Below are 16,128 nucleotides of genomic sequence, written 5' to 3'. Positions count from 1 at the left end.
CCGGTAGTTGTCACGCGGCCGCCGGTGGGGGAGGACAGGCAGAGTTTGCGGCGGGAACAGTGTCCCCACCAGCCGCCGTCGCCGCCTCGCTGATCACCCAGGGCCCACGACAAGGCGGGGAGGCGGCGCGGTGGCGCGGTGCACGCCGGGAAGGCGCCGCATCTCCCAGGCTGCCCCGCGCGGGCCAGGCGCGTCGGCCGTGGGGGAAGATGGCGGCGGGTGACGGGCGGCCCTGAGGCACTGGTAGCGGCGGGGATGGAGCCTCCTGCAGCCCCGGGCCCTGAGCGGCTCTTCGACTCGCACCGGTGAGAGCCGTAGCGGTCTGAAGGACCGCGGGAGTGGGCCGCGGGCTCCCGGGGCGGGGACGGGGTGTCCTGTGGGAGGCCCGCGCAGGAAGCTAGAGGGTCTCTGGCGGGAGGCTTCGGGGGCCCAATGGGAGAAGAGGTATCCCATGGGAGCTCCGTGGGGAAGGTCGTGGTGTCCCTTGGGGGGCGACCGGTGAGAGTCCCGGGTGTGCCCAGGAGGCCCGGGAAGGGCTGGGTATCTCGTTGTGGAGGCCGCGGAGGTCATGCAGAGTGGGGGACGCAGGGTGGTCCCTGGGGAGGGCCCGGGAGGGCAGCTGGGCGTCCGACCGTCCTCTGTGTGTCCCAGCCGTGCTCAGGCTGTCCATGCTGCTCTTTGGCCCTACAGGTTTCCGACTGATGGGTTCCTGCTTCTGGCCCTGCTGCTCTACGCACCCGTGGGGCTCTGCTTGCTCGTCCTGCGCCTCTTCATTGGCGTACACGTCTTTCTGGTCAGCTGTGCCCTGCCTGACAGCGTGCTGCGACGGTGCGTGAGCCTGGCTCTCCCCAGGGTGCAGAGTTGCCTGGGGTGGGGATGTGGTGTGCAGACACTGCTGTGGGGCAGCGTGGGGCGGGAGGGCTGCCCTCACCCATTTAGGATCCGTAGCTATGGTGGCTTGGTTCATGCAGAGGATTACGGGCAGCTGTGCTTTCAGGACTCTTTGTCCCCCTCAGGACCCTCGAAGGTGCCTTCTCTGCCAAGACCAAAGCTGGCAATTGCCTCTTGAGTGCTCGAGGACTGATCTGAGACACTTGGATTAGCCGGGTGTTCTGATAAGAAATTCTCTGTGTATCTCGCTGCCCCGTATTTCATGCAGCAGCTCTGCAGGCAGCCTTCAGCCCCAACTGCAGCCCCCCAACAATTCCTGTCCCAGATATCTGTCATATCATTTCTGTTTTGTACCAGTGTCCTTTTTTAAGTCACACGAATTCCTAAATCTGTGTTCTGTTTGTTGGATGTGAAAGCCAGCAATGGCTCAGACTGCAGGACTTGAGGAAACCACTTTCCCACCCCCAGGTTTATTGTACGTGTGATGTGCTCAGTGCTGGGCTTATTTGTGCGGCAAAGTGATCCCCGGCTTCGAGATGTCAACGTGAGGGTATATATCGCCAACCACGTGACACAATTTGATCACAATGTCATCAACCTCCTGACCTCATGTAATACGGTGAGTAACTTGGGAGCCAGAGCATGGCACATCTGGAAACACCTCTCACCAAGAAATGAGCACAGAGGGCTCATTCAGAGTTTAGGTGTAGCCCTGAGCCTCTTCAGTTCTTCCTTATTAACCCAGAATTGCACATGCTTTGGGGTTTTTTTTCCATGTTTTAGTGTCACGCTTTAGGCTCTGCACGTGAAATGGAAACAGGGTGAGGAAGAACAGGAAATGTTACAGTGGGTTTTGATTTTATGGAAAGAGAGTGGGTGAATCCTAGCATCTGTATCTTTTTCTGGCCTTTCAAATAGGTGGTGCCAGAAGCAGCATTTGCTGTGGGGTTTTCCCACAGCATTGGGTGCCACTTTTGTGGGTGCGGACAGGCTGCTGTGCTGCGGAGGAGTGCTGAGGGGTGCTGCGTGGTGGGGCAGTGGTGCTTGGGTTATTGTGCCAGGCTGGTGGTTGTGTAACTTTCCCTGCACTCTTGTGAAATTCCTTATGTGTGGAGAATCAACAGGCTCTAAATGTGCCTGGGAGTGAGTTGGTTGGCCCTATATCCTGAACAGCAGTAGATTTGCTCCTTACCTGGAGAAAAGTAACTCCTGGAAGTAGCGTATCCTTTGCCAAACATGTCAGGAACTACTAGAGAGAACATGGGGAAACACGGTTGTCGCCCAGGACAAGGGGGCAGTTCGTTTCTCGGGCAGACAGAGTACGGTCTGAACTGGAGATTAGTAATCAAATTCCTAGGCAATTCGGGCCAGAGAAGTTACTGAAGCCTGGCAGTAACGTGTTCTCTGCTACTAGTGCTTTTAGCAGACGGGTTGCTCCCTCAGCCCCCGGAGGCATTTTTGTTAATAAGCAGGAACTTTGTCTCACACTGTCATCTGGGAAAGTAGGCCTTGAGGGGAGGACAGGGCAGCATTTCTTCCTTACTCTTGTTTTCCCTTGCAGCCTGCATTGAATGGTGCCCCTGGCTTCATCTGCTGGTCACGGGGATTCATGGAGCTGGGAGTAACAGGAAGCCGAGCAGAGCTGGTGGAGTCCCTGAAGGTGTATTCGTCCCACAGACAAAACCCACCACTGCTGCTGTTCCCAGAGGAGGCTGCGACTAATGGCCGGGCTGGCTTGCTCCGCTTCAGGTACTGGGAATGGGTATTCCTGCGGTGGGGCTGGCGTCACTTTGTGTTAGCTTTGGGGTCATTCACTGCTGAATTCTTCCTTTTCAGCTCTTGGCCGTTCTCAATCTTGGATGTGGTACAGCCAGTTGCCCTACAAGTTCAGAGGCCTTTGATCACTGTGGTGAGTCAGGGACGTAGGGCAAGGAGGATTTGTGGAGGCATGCACTGTGTGAGGAGCTTGGTGATGCTGTTAATTCTGCTTCTGCTTTGAAGCCTGTGGGTAGTGCAGCCTGGCCTTGTGTTCTGTCACCCTAAGGACTAGCTATGCTTCTGTTTTTCACGTGCCTTTCACAGGGAACTTCTGCTAAGTCAATACTCTTTTAGTTACACCAGCAATTTTGATAAACGTTTTAGTGGCTCAGCCACCTAACAATGTGCCGTCTGGCTTGCACGATCGTAGCATCGCTGTGTCTCACTTCCTCTTTGTTAGTCCACTTATTTCAAAGTGCTTTGGAAGAATAGCTCCAGTCACCTTGGAGAGTGGCTGATGTGCCAAAGGTTGTACAAGGCTCTTTGGATTAGGTTCTCCAACTCATGTCTCCCAAATGCAGATATGTACCATGATGCAATATTAGCTTCAGAAAAGTGGCAAAGTTCATCATGATAATACTAGCGCAGCTAAGTAGATTGCAATAAAATTGTTCTTGGCTTATTTTCAGAGTGAGATTTTGTTGAATTTCCTGTTTCTTGATATGATTTATGGATCTACGTGATTAAAAGACACATTTTATGTTTGTCAGGTATTTTAGTTGATTCTCTATTGTCTATCTTTTTAAGGTCGTAGGACACAGTGGATAGATTTAAAGCCACTTACCAGCAGGTAATAAAACATCACTGCCCATGCTAAAACATCAGCGTGCAGGTGTTTTTGAAGTGAGATTCTGTTAGGAATTAGTTCTTTGCCCAGTGCTATCTAGCGCTTTTATCGGTGCTGCAGATAATGATATTGAGATCCCTGCTGGTAAAGTTTGGGTTAGTGAATAACAAAGCAGCTAGATTATTGATTTTGATCCGGTGAACTACTGAGAGCTGCCAGTGAACAGCTGTTACTTGTAAGTTTAATGTGGCCTGTGGGTGCATAACAAGAGGAATATCTGGTGGGGTGAGGAACACAGTGTTGGCTGCATGTGTGCAATGGTGAAAACTGCGGCTAAAATATTATGCGAAGCTCTGGTAACCCAAGAGCTGCCAAGAAAGTGGGACAGTAGTAGAGAGAGTTCAAGGAGGCCACAAGCATGATGCAGAATCCAGAGAGCAAAACTTAAAGGCACTCAGCTTAATCAGCTTATCACAGAATAGGCAGAGAGATTGTTGTGGATAGCTGCTTGCGTGTTGGAGAAGAGGCTTAAGAGTGGAGAATTATTTATTTTTTTTCTGACAAAGCACACAGCAGCAGTCTGCACATGCTGAGACTAAATGCTGATACTGCACAAGTTCACTTTTAGATTAAGATGCGGTTTTCTAACAGTGAGGATACTTTACATTTTTGAATGGCTATCCCAGAGAAGTGGGAGAGCTGTCCTGTTCTGGACTGTTCATAATGAATATCTTTGTATGGCTTTGGCTCCTCTGAGAAATTCTGTGAGATGTGACAAGTTGCATATTTGTCTGTGTGTCCCTTCCTTCACGAATGTTAGGGAGGACAGCACGCACATAACTGCAGATCTGCTTGAAGATACTGGTTATAGTCACTTCTTGGCTCAGATTTTTGCCTTCAGAGGTCAAGCAGGATTTTTTGCCCTTCGCGTACATTGGATAAGTAAATCCTGGTGGATTTCTTATGTAATTTCAAACTTTTGAGGGCTGGAGATGTGATACTTCGAATGGCTTGATCAGTGCTTTGCAGAAAGCTTTCTTAGATGCTTAACGTGATATTTATCAGACACTGGGCTGAGCAAACCACCAAATTTGGTTTTAAGAAGTAATTTTTTCCAGCTCCACTTGGCTGGAATCTTGAAGGAGGGTGGTGTTCTGTAACTGAAGTCTGGCTGTTGGCGTCACTATAAGGCATTTGATCTTAAGTTTCTTAAATCTGTTTATCCAGGAGAGGAGGCTTCTTTATGTTGCCCTTGGTAGCTGTGGTTTCTGGGCTTTTCTCACAGCACCTCTTCCGGGGCTGTGGAATAAACCAGGTATGAGGCCTGTCTTGGAGCCACACTGCTTTGGTCAAGGACAAAGCCATGTGTGAAAGAAGCTGAGGCGGCTACGTTGTGAGCTGTAGATCTTGAGATGGTGTTCTCACCAGCTTGTGGAAAGTTTGGGCACTGCAGGATAAAAGTAACCAACTACAAAAAATCCTAGGAACAACATCCATTCAATAGCAAATTCTTTAGAATCAGTGAAGGTTGGGGGCAGTCTTTGGAGGTCTTTACTTCAGCTTTCTGCTCTCAGTCACCATGAGTATGGTCCAGCTACTTGGGGCTGTGTCCCGTAGAAGGATGGAGAGCCCACCGCTTTGGAGCGCCTGTTGCAGTGCTCTTTGCTGGCAAGCATCGCAGTACTTCCTATTTCTAAAAATTAGTAAATAACCTTTTCCTAAGAAGAAAGTAATAAGTTACAGCTCAGCTTTAGTGATTTATCTCCAAAGAGAAGAGCTGTTTAAGACTTCACAGTGCATCCTGTTTGGAAGTGAAGAGAGAAAGTTTATGGGAGTTGAGACGTTACATGGGCTGTTCCCATCACAATAAGGGAGGACTGTTCATCATTCCAAGGAAGCATTAGTAGGTCTTAAGGCATTTTCGGTCCTTTCTAAAGGCACAGTCTGGTAGAGAATGTGGGGATATTGAGGGAAAATCTTGCTGTCCTAGTGGGAGGAAAAAAATGACTCGGAGCAGTGAAAACTTTGACTCTCTTGCTCTGCCTGGTGAAGACTAAACCTGGGGCTTGTTCTCACTCTGCGCTGCGTTTGCCGTTCCCTCTTTCCCAGTCCTCCACATCTCTCTGCCGGTGTATCTGTTTCTCCCTGCTGTGGCTTAGCTGCGTCTGCCCACGTACTTCTCTGATGGAGACCTGACTAGCTTATGTTTTGTGGGCCGTGATGTCATTGGACTCTCTTCCCCAGAGTGTGGCTGACTCCTCCTGGATTACAGAGCTGCTCTGGACCTTCTTCGTTCCCTTCACAGTTTATCAAGTAAGGTACTATCTCTCTCTCTCTCTTCCATTTGGGGCAGGGTTTAGGGTGGGCAGGGAGCCTGACTTTTTTGCCCTTGTAGTAAGAGATCTTTTGGTATGTGCTAATGCACACCCTCATTGTGATATCTCAGCTTGGCTTTGTTCAGTATTATTGGGCCCATGTGTGGTCCAGCTTCTGGACCAACTTCAGCCAGCTTCTGAAGTAGAAAGGGCGCTTGGTTCCTGCATTCAGCTGGTGAAGGAGAGGAGTCTCTCAGGGCTTTTATGTTAAGTTTGCTGGATATATTTTTGAAGCCAGCTGCTCTGCTGTAATTCACCCCAGGGTTGCTCAGGTCCCATGGGTGATTCCCTGCAGGCAGCTCAGTCCTCTAGTGTCTGTCTCTTCCCTGCAATCCCTTGTGAATTGCAGAGGTGGTTCAGACACCTGTCTAGGGCCCAGATGACCCCAGACTGGCTGAGTAGCATTGCTATAATAAGGGTCCATGGGCAGCAGAAGGGGCTTGGAGTCACATTTATGGGTTGGGTATTTCAGTAAGGAAAAGTCTTGTAGCTTTCCCCAGCCGTATCTGGCTCAAGTCTTGCTGATCTGTTTTCTACTTCCATGTAAATGCAGTGTCTCCTCATTTTGGGCCTTTCTGGGAACTTCATTAGGAGATACTTGGCATGTTACACTTGAATGCTAATAAAGATTCTATGAGCCAGTTTTGTCTTCTGAGCCGTGCCTTAATTTTGCAAGCTAGTGTTGAGGTTTGATGCTCGTCTTCTGGGGAGAGATTTGGGGTGAGCACGGAGAGCTGAGATGGGGATAGTACCATTGCACTATTGATCCCAGATGGGGCTGGCTCCGCCAGCAGCCCTTGAAGCAGTCAGCCCAGTGCTGTTGTCCCCATTCAGGTGGATGCCGTCTGTCCCCAGACGAGCTGAAGAACTGAGTGAGGATTTTGCGCTCCGAGTTCAGGAGGTAGGAGGATGACTTGGGAGAGGGATGCGTAGGACTGCTGGAATTTGGGATGGTCACAGAGGAGAGTGGGGTGCAAGCAGAGTTGCAAAGGCATTTCTGGATGGGTGTCTTTCTATGATGGGAACTCTGGCCCGTATTTATTGCCCCTTATAATTATTCAGTTTTTCCATGGCCTATTTGCTACGCCCCATTATCCTTTCTGCCAGTTATCAAGGCTCTCCCCATCTAGTTCAAACTTTTCACTCCCTTTTCATAATACTATAAATCAAATGAAGCGATTGTTTCTCCACTTTTCCCTTATATGCTGGGTGCTTCATGGCTCCTGTACCAAAGATCTTGTATCTCCCTGTCAGCCTGTTTTGGCAGGATGATATTGTCTACTCCTGGTCCTTCATGTGCTCCATGCAACACTGAAATGCATCACTGAGGCCCTGGAGAAATCAGTTCCCAGTCCTCTTCCCCTCGACGTGGCTCCATGCAGGCCTGTACATCTGATACACTCCCCTGCAAGACGGGAATGCTTGGGTCATGCATGTTGTGGGTCATGTACATGTGACTCTTCTCTACATTTCTGCAGCTCTTGGCCATGGAGCTGGGTGTGGTATCCACACGGCTCACTGCAGCAGATAAATCCGAACACATGAAGAGGCTGAGACACACGTCGCTTCTCCCCTTTGCCCCAGGTAGGTGTCCTCGGTAGTATCCTGACTATGGAACTGCCACTAAGGCTTTGCCTTTGGGGAGGCCTCAGTCTGCTCGTGGTTACTCGTGCATGGAGGGAGAGGAGAAGGCATGTCTGACATCCTCCTGGGGGGCAGGGGCTGCCTGTGTGCTCTAGGCTGGGGGTTGTAGCTGACTGGCGGGGAGAGGACTGCCACTCCTGAGCACAGACATGATGGTGGCGTGCAGGAAGTCTGGCTTTCTTAACACACTACTTCATACTCGAGAAAGCGGAGCTGTTGCAACTTGAAGGCCGTGCACCTTTAGGCCACCTTCTTGTGCCCGCTGTTCTTTCTCTTGCAGCCTCAAGCCAGCCCCTGGCAGCCAGGCCCAGGATGCCTTCCAGCCTGACTGGTGTCGCTCCTGAGGACGTGAGGATCATGGCAATGGCTCAGCGGGTCAAGGAGGTGCTGCCTCATGTGCCTCTGGAGGTCATCAGGGTAGACCTGGGTAAGCAATGCCTGGGGCATTAGCAGGGATACAGGGTCACCTTCCATGCCAGGTCTCTGTGATACCTGAAAGCAGAAACCTTGTCCCTGCTGCACTGCGAAGCACGGTGGCAGCAAGGATGTGAGTGTCCTGATGTAGCAGCTCCCTCTCTAACAGATCCTCTTTGTCCCTACAGCCCAAACCAACTGTGTGGATACCACCATTGCCAATTTGCTGGAGGGGAGAGTACCCTTCTTCCCTGAAAGTAAGGAGGCTGGTACTGACCTTCCTGCCCCGTCTACCTCCCAGGCTGCAGCTGCTTCTGGCATCCAGGGCTCCGTAGCTGTGCCTTCTTCCAAGGTACTTTGGGTGGTTGTGTTGTCTCCTCTGGTCTGATGGGTTGTCAGCCAGAGTATGATGACCTGTGTTCAGGCCATGATGTCAGGGGAACAGAGTATTTTATATTGGAGTCCAAATTGGCATGCTTTGTGCGCTTGCAGCCCAGAAAGCCAACCGCATCCTGGGCTGCATCAAGAGAAGTGTGTCCAGCAGGTTGAGGGAGGTGATTCTACGCCTCTGCTCCGCTCTGGTGAGACTCCACCTGGAGTTCTGCGTGCAGCTCTGGAGTACTCAGCACATGAAGGACATGGACCTGTTGGAGCAGGTCCAGTGGAGGGCCACAAAGATGATCAGAGGACTGGAGCACCTATGCTATGAAGACAGGCTGAGAGAGTTGGGGTTGTTCAGCCTGGAGAAGAGAAGGCTCCAGGGAGACCTTATAGCGGCCTTCCAGTACCTAAAGGGGGCCTACAGGAAGGATGGGGAGGGACTCTTTATCAGGGAGTGTAGCGATAGGACAAGGGGTAATGGTTTTAAACTGAAAGAGGGTAGATTTAGATTAGATATTAGGAAGAAATTCTTTCCTGTGAGGGTGGTGAGACACTGGAACGGGTTGCCCAGAGAAGCTGTGGATGCCCCATCCCTGGAAGTGTTCAAGGCCAGGCTGGATGGGGCTTTGAGCAACCTGGTCTAGTGGGAGGTGTCCCTGCCCATGACAGCAGGGTTGGAACTAGATAATCTTTAAGGTCCTTTCCAACCTGAACCGTTCTATGATGCTATGCTAGGTCCTTGCAGAGCCACTAAGGAGGTCTCCTGGATTTGTCTGTCTCATGATGGTTCTTTTGCTTTCTGTTCCAGCCAGCTACAAAGCAATTTGCAAAGTCCCCTGTGGAGCGGCATCTGTCCTTGCAGGAGCGGAAACGAGCATTGTATGACTACGCCAGGAGGTGAGAGTCCACCCACACCTCACCCTCTCAATGTCCCAAAACCCCATCCCCAGCAGTGCCCAGATATGCCCCGAGAAAGGGTCGGCTCTTGCATTGCCTCATGTCCTCCCGTTCCTCTCCTCCGGCCCAAGACGGTGGGGCTCAGGCAGTGCACGAGGGCTGCAGGAGAGAGGAGGCAGGTGTCCGTCTGCCTCGCCTCTTCCAAACGTGTAGCCCCTTGTCATTCCTGAGAAGCACTCTTGTCTCCTGAATTGCCACGGGGCATCTGGTTTTTGGGGACTAGGTGGGATAGAAGCTGTTTGCCAGAAACACAGCTGCTGAGGAATAGGGCTTAGCAAAAAAACCTCATTTGGTTGTTTGGTGTAACGGATTTGTGTGATAGAAGTCATCACGGGACTACAGATTTCTTTGAAATTCGTATCGGTGCTGTGGAACACTCAGTTTAGGAAGAAGTTTGCTGTTCGGCAACAGGGACAGTGCAATTAATCTTCCTCAGTGTAAGTGGAGAATAAGGGAGAGCAGGGAGCGAGTTTGACCTCTGTGCGTGGTTTTGATGAGGCAAATAGTGGAACAAGCGTCCAGTTGTGGCGTCTGGGACTTTTTTTTTAGAGAAGAGACAGAAAATTCAGAATGAGTTTGGAGGGGAAGTTAAGTTTCTTAAACTTACTGTAAATGAGCTGGCACACTATATATAATTTTGGGTGAAGGAACCGGGTCCTGAAAGGCTGTTTGATCTAGCAGAGAAAAGCAGAACAGTAACTAATGGTTAGAAATTGTAGGCTGACAGACAGACTTTACACAGCTAATGGGGTAGTTGCTTCCGTAAAGGAAATCGATTAATCGGTGGAATAAGCTTCCAGCAGAAACAATGGCTTCACAGTGCCCGGGTGTCTCCTGGTGAGCCTGGATGACTCCTTAGAAGATGCTGTAGAAGATGGTGGAGATAATGGAGCGTTTGTCTCAGTCCAGTGTGACCAGAGGGCTGCTGCTGCAGGGTCGGGTCTCCTCCCCCGGTAGGGCCTTGCTGGGAAGGGGAGAACCCAGCCAGTGCTACGGACGGGCGTTGCACTGGGCTTTGCTCCAGAGCACTCTGGGAGTTGGGAGAAGGTTGCGGAGGCTCAGGCATCAGTTAAACCTTTGAGATCCTGTGGCTTTTTGACACTCCATCGGCTTCTTTGTACTACTGAAAGCCTAAAAAATTCCCAGGTCTGGAAGTTGAAGCTAGGCAAAATCTAAGTGCCCATTTTTAAAGTCACCCCCTAGGTGACTTTAAAGAGCGGGTAGCTCTTGGTCACCAGGAATTTAATTTAAATAGGTCTGTTTTACCAAAAGGTCATTTCGGTTTCGAGGAATTAGACCTCAGAATAGTCGTGTGCCATAGAGAGTGTTGGGCTCCTTCTTCAGAGTTGTCCCCCAGATCTGTTATCCCGAGCACAGAGATGGCCAAGGGCTCTTGCTGGGTCCACCGGGCAGGATCTGTTCAACAGCGAAGAAAAGGAGGCGGAAATCCTTTCCTGTGGATGCCCCGCCTGACTTCGCTGTTCTTCCGTGCAGCGGTCTTTTGTCTCTCTTTTCTGAGGCTCTTCTGGTTGTAGAGTAGGGATCTCTGTACTTCTCTGAGAGGATCCCAGCAGGATTTGGAAAGGCGGTGGTGTCCCTGTCGCTCGGCCATTTCAAGATGAAAAAAGGCTCGTTGAACGTGCCCTCTGCCCAGGCTGCCGAGAGCCCCGGCCGTTCCGCGAGAGGTGGCTGGTTTTGGGGGAGGATTTTGCGTTTTGAGCGGGGTTCATTCCTTAGTTTCACGGCAGCGCATGCAGGAGGGGGCGGGAGGAAGTGGGGAGGCTGTCAGTGCAGGGTGGTGCTCGCGGGAGTCCGGTGGCCTTGTGTCACCTCTCCGTTGCTCTCCCAGGCGGAGTCTGTCTTTGCTCTGGCACCTTTTCCCGTCTCGGAGGCCAGGAGCATTGCATGTCTCATCGGAACGGAGGCGTTAAGGCTCAGCTCCCGCGCGGTCCCGCGTGTGGGGACAGTCACAGCTTCTCACCAGCAGCCCCCCCACTTCCCCTCTCCTGTGAGCTTGTCCCAGGGGGACACTGTGGCCGTGGGCAGGTACCGTGCCTGGGCCGGTGGAGAGGGAAACCTTGACACAGGGAACCTCTGTCCCCAAAGCTGGGGGGTCATCCGTTCCGGGCAACAGGAGAGCGGGGTGGGGAGCGTGAGGATCACCCCGGGATGGGGTTATGAGGGTCACCCCGTCCCTGCCCTCCCGGCCCATGGGGGTCTTCTCCTCCCTGCCCTCCCCATCCCCTCTCCGGGCAAGGCTCGGAGGGAGCTCCCCGCTCGGGTTTCCGGGCGGAGGCAGGTTCCCGGTGCCGGGACAGCCCCCGGCCGTGACTGAGGCCCCTTTCTCCCTCCCGCAGGAGGTTCGCCGAGAAGCACGGCGCGGCGCGGGCCGGCGGCAGCCCCTGATCGGGGGCGGCGGGACGGGGCCCGGGAGCGATCGTGCCCTGCGCGGCCGGGCCGGGGGCGCCCCCTGGCGGCGGAAATAAACGTCGGCAGCGTGCGGCGCGCCTCGGCTCTGCGGGGGCACCGGGGCGGGGGGGCGGGGACACCGTGAGGGGGCGGGGCCAGCCCGGCTGCGTGCGGATCCACACGCGCCGCGGCCGCCGCCCGCTCGCGCGCCGCACGTAGGCGCCGCTTAAAGGGGCAACGCGGCGGGCCCGGCGGCGGCTGGGCCGGGCGAGGGGCGGGCGGCCGGGAGACGGGGCCCTTTTAAGGCACGAGCGCCCGGTGCCGGTGGTTTTATTTACATTGGGGAGGGGGGGGGGTGGTAGTGCTCGCGGGCGTCACGTGACGGGCGGAGCGGCGGGGGCTGAGGGCGGCTGCACCCGCGGGGCCATGGCGTGCGCCGGCGACGACGGTCCGTGCGGCACCGGTCAATGGGGTCCCGGGTGGGCTGAGGTGCACCGGGAGGGGGATGGTCGGGCGGGCCGGCGTGACCCGGGGCGGGGGGGGCGGTCTGGGTCAATGGGGTCCCGGGTGGGCTGATGTGCACCGAGGGGGGAGGTCAGTGGGGGGGTCCCGGGCGGGCCGGCGTGACCCGCGGGGGTGGTCTCTGGGTCAGTGCGGTCCCGGGTGGGCCGACGTGCTCCTGGGGGGGGGTCCGGGTCAACAGGAGTCCCGGGACGGGGAGGAGGTCAGTGGGGAGCCCGGCTGGGTACCCTGGGTGGGCTGGCATGCACCGGGAAGGGCTGATTCCGCCGGGGTCCCAAGTGGGGTGGGGGAGGCTGGATCAGTGGGGGTCGTGGAGAGGCAGGGTGACGTGCACCATGGGGGCTGGGCAGAGGCAGATGGGGGTCCCGGGGGAGCTGGGGACACGGAGGAGCAGCTCGGGCAGGTAGGGGTGGGCGGACGTCCCACGTCGGAGTCTGCTGTCGTGGAACCTGGGTGGTGGTGCGGGATGCACCAGGGAGGGCTCCCGGCCGGGATGGGCCAAGCCAAGCCAAAGAGGCTTCTTGGGCAGGGTGGGGGGCACTGGTGGGCTCGGGGCAGAGCAGCTGGGCAGCGCGGGGCCCAGGCTGGTGCTGGGCTGACAGCCCCCCCCAGGCTCCTGGGTGGAGCTGCGGTGTGGCCCAGGGTGCCCGGAGCCCGAGCCCTCGCGGTTCTCCTCCTGCCACGCTGACGTGGAGAAGATGCTGTTGGAGGCCCAGCTGGAGACAGAGAGCGGCGACAGGTGAGTCCAGAGGAGTCATCCAGGCACCCGGGGTCCTGCCTGGCCAGGGTGGGTGTTGGGTGACCGAGGGTGTTGTGTTTGCAGTGCCCTGCTCACACTGGGCTCCCCGGCCTGGGATGACGACAGAGCCAGCCAGGCAAGTGAGCAGCCTGGGGAGGGCGAGCTGCTCCCTCCCCATAGCCAGCCCCAGCTGGGCTGCCCCCACCCCCGGCAGGTAAGGGAGCCGGCCCCCTGCGCTGCACCCTGCGCCCGTGCTGGCCGTGCCATGGCCTCACCTGCCCCATGCCTCCTAGCGGGATGTGCCAGAGGAAGCCGAGTGGAAGGAGCGATGCCTACCAGCATCCCTCAGCTGGACCTGTGCCCGCCGCCCTCCGCATCTGTCTCCAAAGTAAGGCCCGTGTCCCCCAGCAGCATGTCCTGCTGTCCCCCGCCCTTGCTGTCTGCCTTGCTGCCCCGTCCTGCTGTCCCCGTACCCTCCTGGGTGCTCTGCCCTCATGCCCCCTTTAACCGTGCACTTTTCCCAGGGAGTTTGCCTTTGTGTGCTCCCCCCAGCCGGTGCTGTGGAGCCTGCAGGGAGGTGCAGTGGGGAGAAAGAAGAGACTTTTCAGTTCAGAGCTGCTGCTGCTCTTCATCCCTTCGCTGCTCCTCAGCCATGTGCTGACCCTGGGACTGGGGTGAGTTTCTGATAGGCCTGACGTGTGCTGTCAAGTGGCCTTGGCCAGAACCATCCCCTCGGGTGCAGGCAGGGTGAGCCCTGTGCTGCCGGGTGCCTGTGTGGTCTGGGGCTGTCCAGGGGCCTCTGGCTGCCCTGACCCAGAGGGCTATCCCCGTGGGAAGTGGAGGAGTGCTTCTGGAGTTGGACTGCTCATCCTTTCGTGCTGTCCTACACTGCTTCTCCTAGCAGCCACAGTGTTGGTGGCTGCTGCCCTCTTCCCTCACTACAGGCTCGCTGAGGCCAAGCAGGCTGTCCCCGTGCAGGTGCCTTACAGTTGTTCTCTCCAATCCAGGATCTACATTGGAAAGCGGCTGGCAGCCTCCTCGGCAAACCCGCTGTGAAGAGCTGGGCTCAGCGAGAGACAGGTGGCTCTGCCGCCCCACTCCCCTGCTCGGCATGTGGAGGGAGCCCAGGCACCAGCGCAGCCCATCTGGTCCCAGACTTCGTGTTTGTGGCACAAGGCACCATCTTCCCTTGTCCCTTCTTTAGCCCTGGCCTATGGAGCTGGTCCTACCCTCCCATGTAGACAGGAACCCACTGATGGCAGCTCCCTGCTGCAGGCAGCCCCAGCCTTCCCCATCCCTTGGTTACGGGTCCAGGTTCCTCCTCTTTAACACAAGACTGTAAATACGACTCCTGAGCCTGCAACACCACGTGCTAATAAACAGCCCTGTGCCAGCTTGGGAGGCAGAGCAGCGTGCCGGTAGTCACCGCGCCAATCACAGCCCAACCAGGGGACAGCAAGCGTGCTCCCCAGCAGCATCGGGTTCCTCCGGGCTTTCTCTGCCGTGGGCTCCAGGCTGCAGGAGGGCAAATCCTGGCTCTTTGGGGTGCTGGGGCACAGTGCCGGCATGGTGCCTGGCTGTGGAAAGGCCCCTGGTCAGGCTGTGCATGGGCAGGGATGAGTACAGAGTTTTTAGCCCCGCTGCAGGGTGCCCAGCTCATGCGTTAGTCCTTTATTAGTGGCCCATGGCCTGCTGCAGCAGGGAGTCAGGGGCTGGAGCCCAGCACGGCTGACCGAGGCAGCAGCACGAGCCTGGCACAGGCAGGGCTGCAAAGCCCAGTACTGTCGGTAGAGGTGGCACTGTGCAATGTGTGACACTGCCCAGGCCCACTCACACACCTGGCTGGCTCCTGTGCAGTCCCAGTGCCTGTTTGTCCCGGTGCTGCGGGATGGGGTGGGCAGCCGAGGGAGAGGAGCTGCCCGTGGGGTGGAGAGCAGGGGAGGAGGGAAGAGCTCAGCAAATGCTGGTGGGGAGCTGGCTTGTGGGAGCCGGTGGGGACCTGCACATGGCGTGGTCCATGGCAGTGCAGGGTGGAGGGAGGAAAGTCCTCTTTGGTGCAGTGTGGTCACACCGCTAGAGGGGCTGCGTGGATGGGAGCTCAGCACGGCTCTGCGTGGGAGAGACGTCCTGGCACAGGCTGGGACGTAACTGCTTCGCTGTAGCAGGAGGGTGAGCCCAGCCTGGGGGCTGATGCAGAGCATGGGGGCTGGGAAGCATCCGGGGGCAGCTGGATCCCAGCCCCAGGCGGGGCACCTGGGGGGTGGCAATAGCCAGAGCGGTGCCCTGTGCCACCCTGAGTGCTGGGGCTCAGGGAGTCCCATGGCCATGCGGGATGCTTCTGGTGTAATACTGCAAGAGAGGTGGGCGAGGGGTGGTCTAGCAGGCAGGGACCGAGCAGGGCCCTTTGTCCATCAGCCAGCTGGGAGCAGGGGCGCCAAAGGCTTCTCCATCCCCGTGTTGGGGTGGCCGCAAGGGGATGGTGCATCTGCGGGTGGGCACCAGGTCAGAGCTGTGACAGTCGCTTGGACTTGGGTGGCGGGGGCGGTGGTGACTTCAGCCCTTTATTTCCATCTGCTGTCGGTGATGCGGATGCCTGCGAGCGGAGAGCACAGTTACCGGGGTTGGGGAGCAGCGGGGACCGGGGGCCTGGGCTGGGCAGTACCTTCCCTCCAGTTGCAGCATCACTCTGCTCCAGGAACGTCTCGTACACCGTGGGGCTGATCTTGCGGGGCAGCGGCGGGGCCTTGCTGGCACTCTTCACACGGCCACCGAAGCCAGTAGGAGACAGGGACAGCCCTGTGCAGGCAGGGGAGGTGGGCTGGACCGATCATCCAGTCTAGGGGGGACCGTGGGGCCCATTGGGGTGCCCTGGGCTGCCAGGGACAGCTCTCGTGCCTGCGGGAGCATGGTGGGGCTGGGCAGAAGGGGTGGCATGGGGCTGGGGGTGGCATGGGGCATGACCCCAGGAGCAGGCTCCTGCTGGGAGCTGATCTCGGCACCGAGACCCAGCAACACGAGGTCTGAGATCAACGACCAGCAGCTCCATGGGGAGCGTTTGGGGGTCATGGGAGCTGTGTGGGGTCTGCCTGTGCTCCCTGCCACAGGACGTGCCTGCACCATCATGGGGATGGGGCCCGGGGTGAGGGCACCTGTGCTGGGGGTGTTGGTACCTGCACTGCTGGGGTGGGGAC

General features: G+C 56.3%; 3 protein-coding genes across 5 annotated transcripts in view; 2 read left to right on the top strand and 1 right to left on the bottom strand.

Annotated features, from left to right (window-relative positions):
- Positions 1-7: 7 nt before the first annotated feature.
- On the top strand, positions 8-11,774 carry AUP1 (AUP1 lipid droplet regulating VLDL assembly factor). 2 transcript variants are annotated; one of them, XM_054203572.1, is made up of 12 exons: positions 8-305; positions 691-828; positions 1,360-1,510; positions 2,453-2,640; positions 2,728-2,800; positions 5,741-5,814; positions 6,706-6,772; positions 7,350-7,455; positions 7,796-7,942; positions 8,118-8,281; positions 9,119-9,207; positions 11,625-11,774. In XM_054203572.1, the coding sequence occupies exons 1-12, from the start codon at positions 256-258 to the stop codon at positions 11,671-11,673; spliced, it is 1,296 nt and encodes a 431-aa protein (XP_054059547.1). In that variant the 5' UTR covers positions 8-255; the 3' UTR covers positions 11,674-11,774. The 2 variants fall into 2 exon arrangements, with proteins under 2 accessions (XP_054059547.1, XP_054059548.1); XM_054203573.1 differs by lacking the exon at positions 6,706-6,772 and having other exon boundaries at positions 5,741-5,809.
- Positions 11,775-12,009: 235 nt separating this feature from the next.
- LOC128910376 (BCL2/adenovirus E1B 19 kDa protein-interacting protein 3-like) lies at positions 12,010-14,628 on the top strand. Of its 2 annotated transcripts, XM_054203505.1 has the most exons (6): positions 12,012-12,124; positions 12,811-12,937; positions 13,022-13,151; positions 13,231-13,325; positions 13,462-13,611; positions 13,945-14,628. In XM_054203505.1, exons 1-6 carry the CDS (start codon positions 12,103-12,105, stop codon positions 13,991-13,993), a joined length of 573 nt encoding a protein of 190 aa, XP_054059480.1. In that variant the 5' UTR covers positions 12,012-12,102; the 3' UTR covers positions 13,994-14,628. The 2 variants fall into 2 exon arrangements, with proteins under 2 accessions (XP_054059479.1, XP_054059480.1); XM_054203504.1 differs by having other exon boundaries at positions 12,010-12,124; positions 13,022-13,325; positions 13,490-13,611.
- Positions 14,610-16,128, bottom strand: part of LOC128910374 (dedicator of cytokinesis protein 2-like) — a 77,826-nt gene continuing 76,307 nt past the window's right edge. The window contains exons 52-53 of the mRNA XM_054203502.1: positions 15,600-15,733; positions 14,610-15,530 (exon numbers count right to left, since the gene is read on the bottom strand). Of these exons, the coding sequence (XP_054059477.1) occupies positions 15,441-15,530; positions 15,600-15,733 (224 nt within the window). The 3' untranslated portion in view covers positions 14,610-15,440. The remainder of the gene's footprint in view (positions 15,531-15,599; positions 15,734-16,128) is intronic.

This window comes from Rissa tridactyla, chromosome 5 (genome assembly GCF_028500815.1).
Source record: "Rissa tridactyla isolate bRisTri1 chromosome 5, bRisTri1.patW.cur.20221130, whole genome shotgun sequence".
NCBI classification, from domain to species: domain Eukaryota; kingdom Metazoa; phylum Chordata; class Aves; order Charadriiformes; family Laridae; genus Rissa; species Rissa tridactyla.
This window is presented reverse-complemented; position numbering and strand designations above follow the sequence as displayed.

Coding starts and splice junctions, on each gene's coding strand:
- AUP1 (XM_054203572.1), top strand. CDS start 256: ATGGAGCCTCCTGCAGCCCCGGGCCCTGAGCGGCTCTTCGACTCGCAC. Junction 829..1,359: donor CCTGACAGCGTGCTGCGACG/GTGCGTGAGCCT, acceptor TCCCACCCCCAG/GTTTATTGTACGTGTGATGT. Junction 2,641..2,727: donor GCTGGCTTGCTCCGCTTCAG/GTACTGGGAATG, acceptor CTTCCTTTTCAG/CTCTTGGCCGTTCTCAATCT.
- LOC128910376 (XM_054203504.1), top strand. CDS start 12,103: ATGGCGTGCGCCGGCGACGACG. Junction 12,125..12,810: donor GGCGTGCGCCGGCGACGACG/GTCCGTGCGGCA, acceptor AGCCCCCCCCAG/GCTCCTGGGTGGAGCTGCGG. Junction 13,612..13,944: donor GTGCTGACCCTGGGACTGGG/GTGAGTTTCTGA, acceptor TCTCCAATCCAG/GATCTACATTGGAAAGCGGC.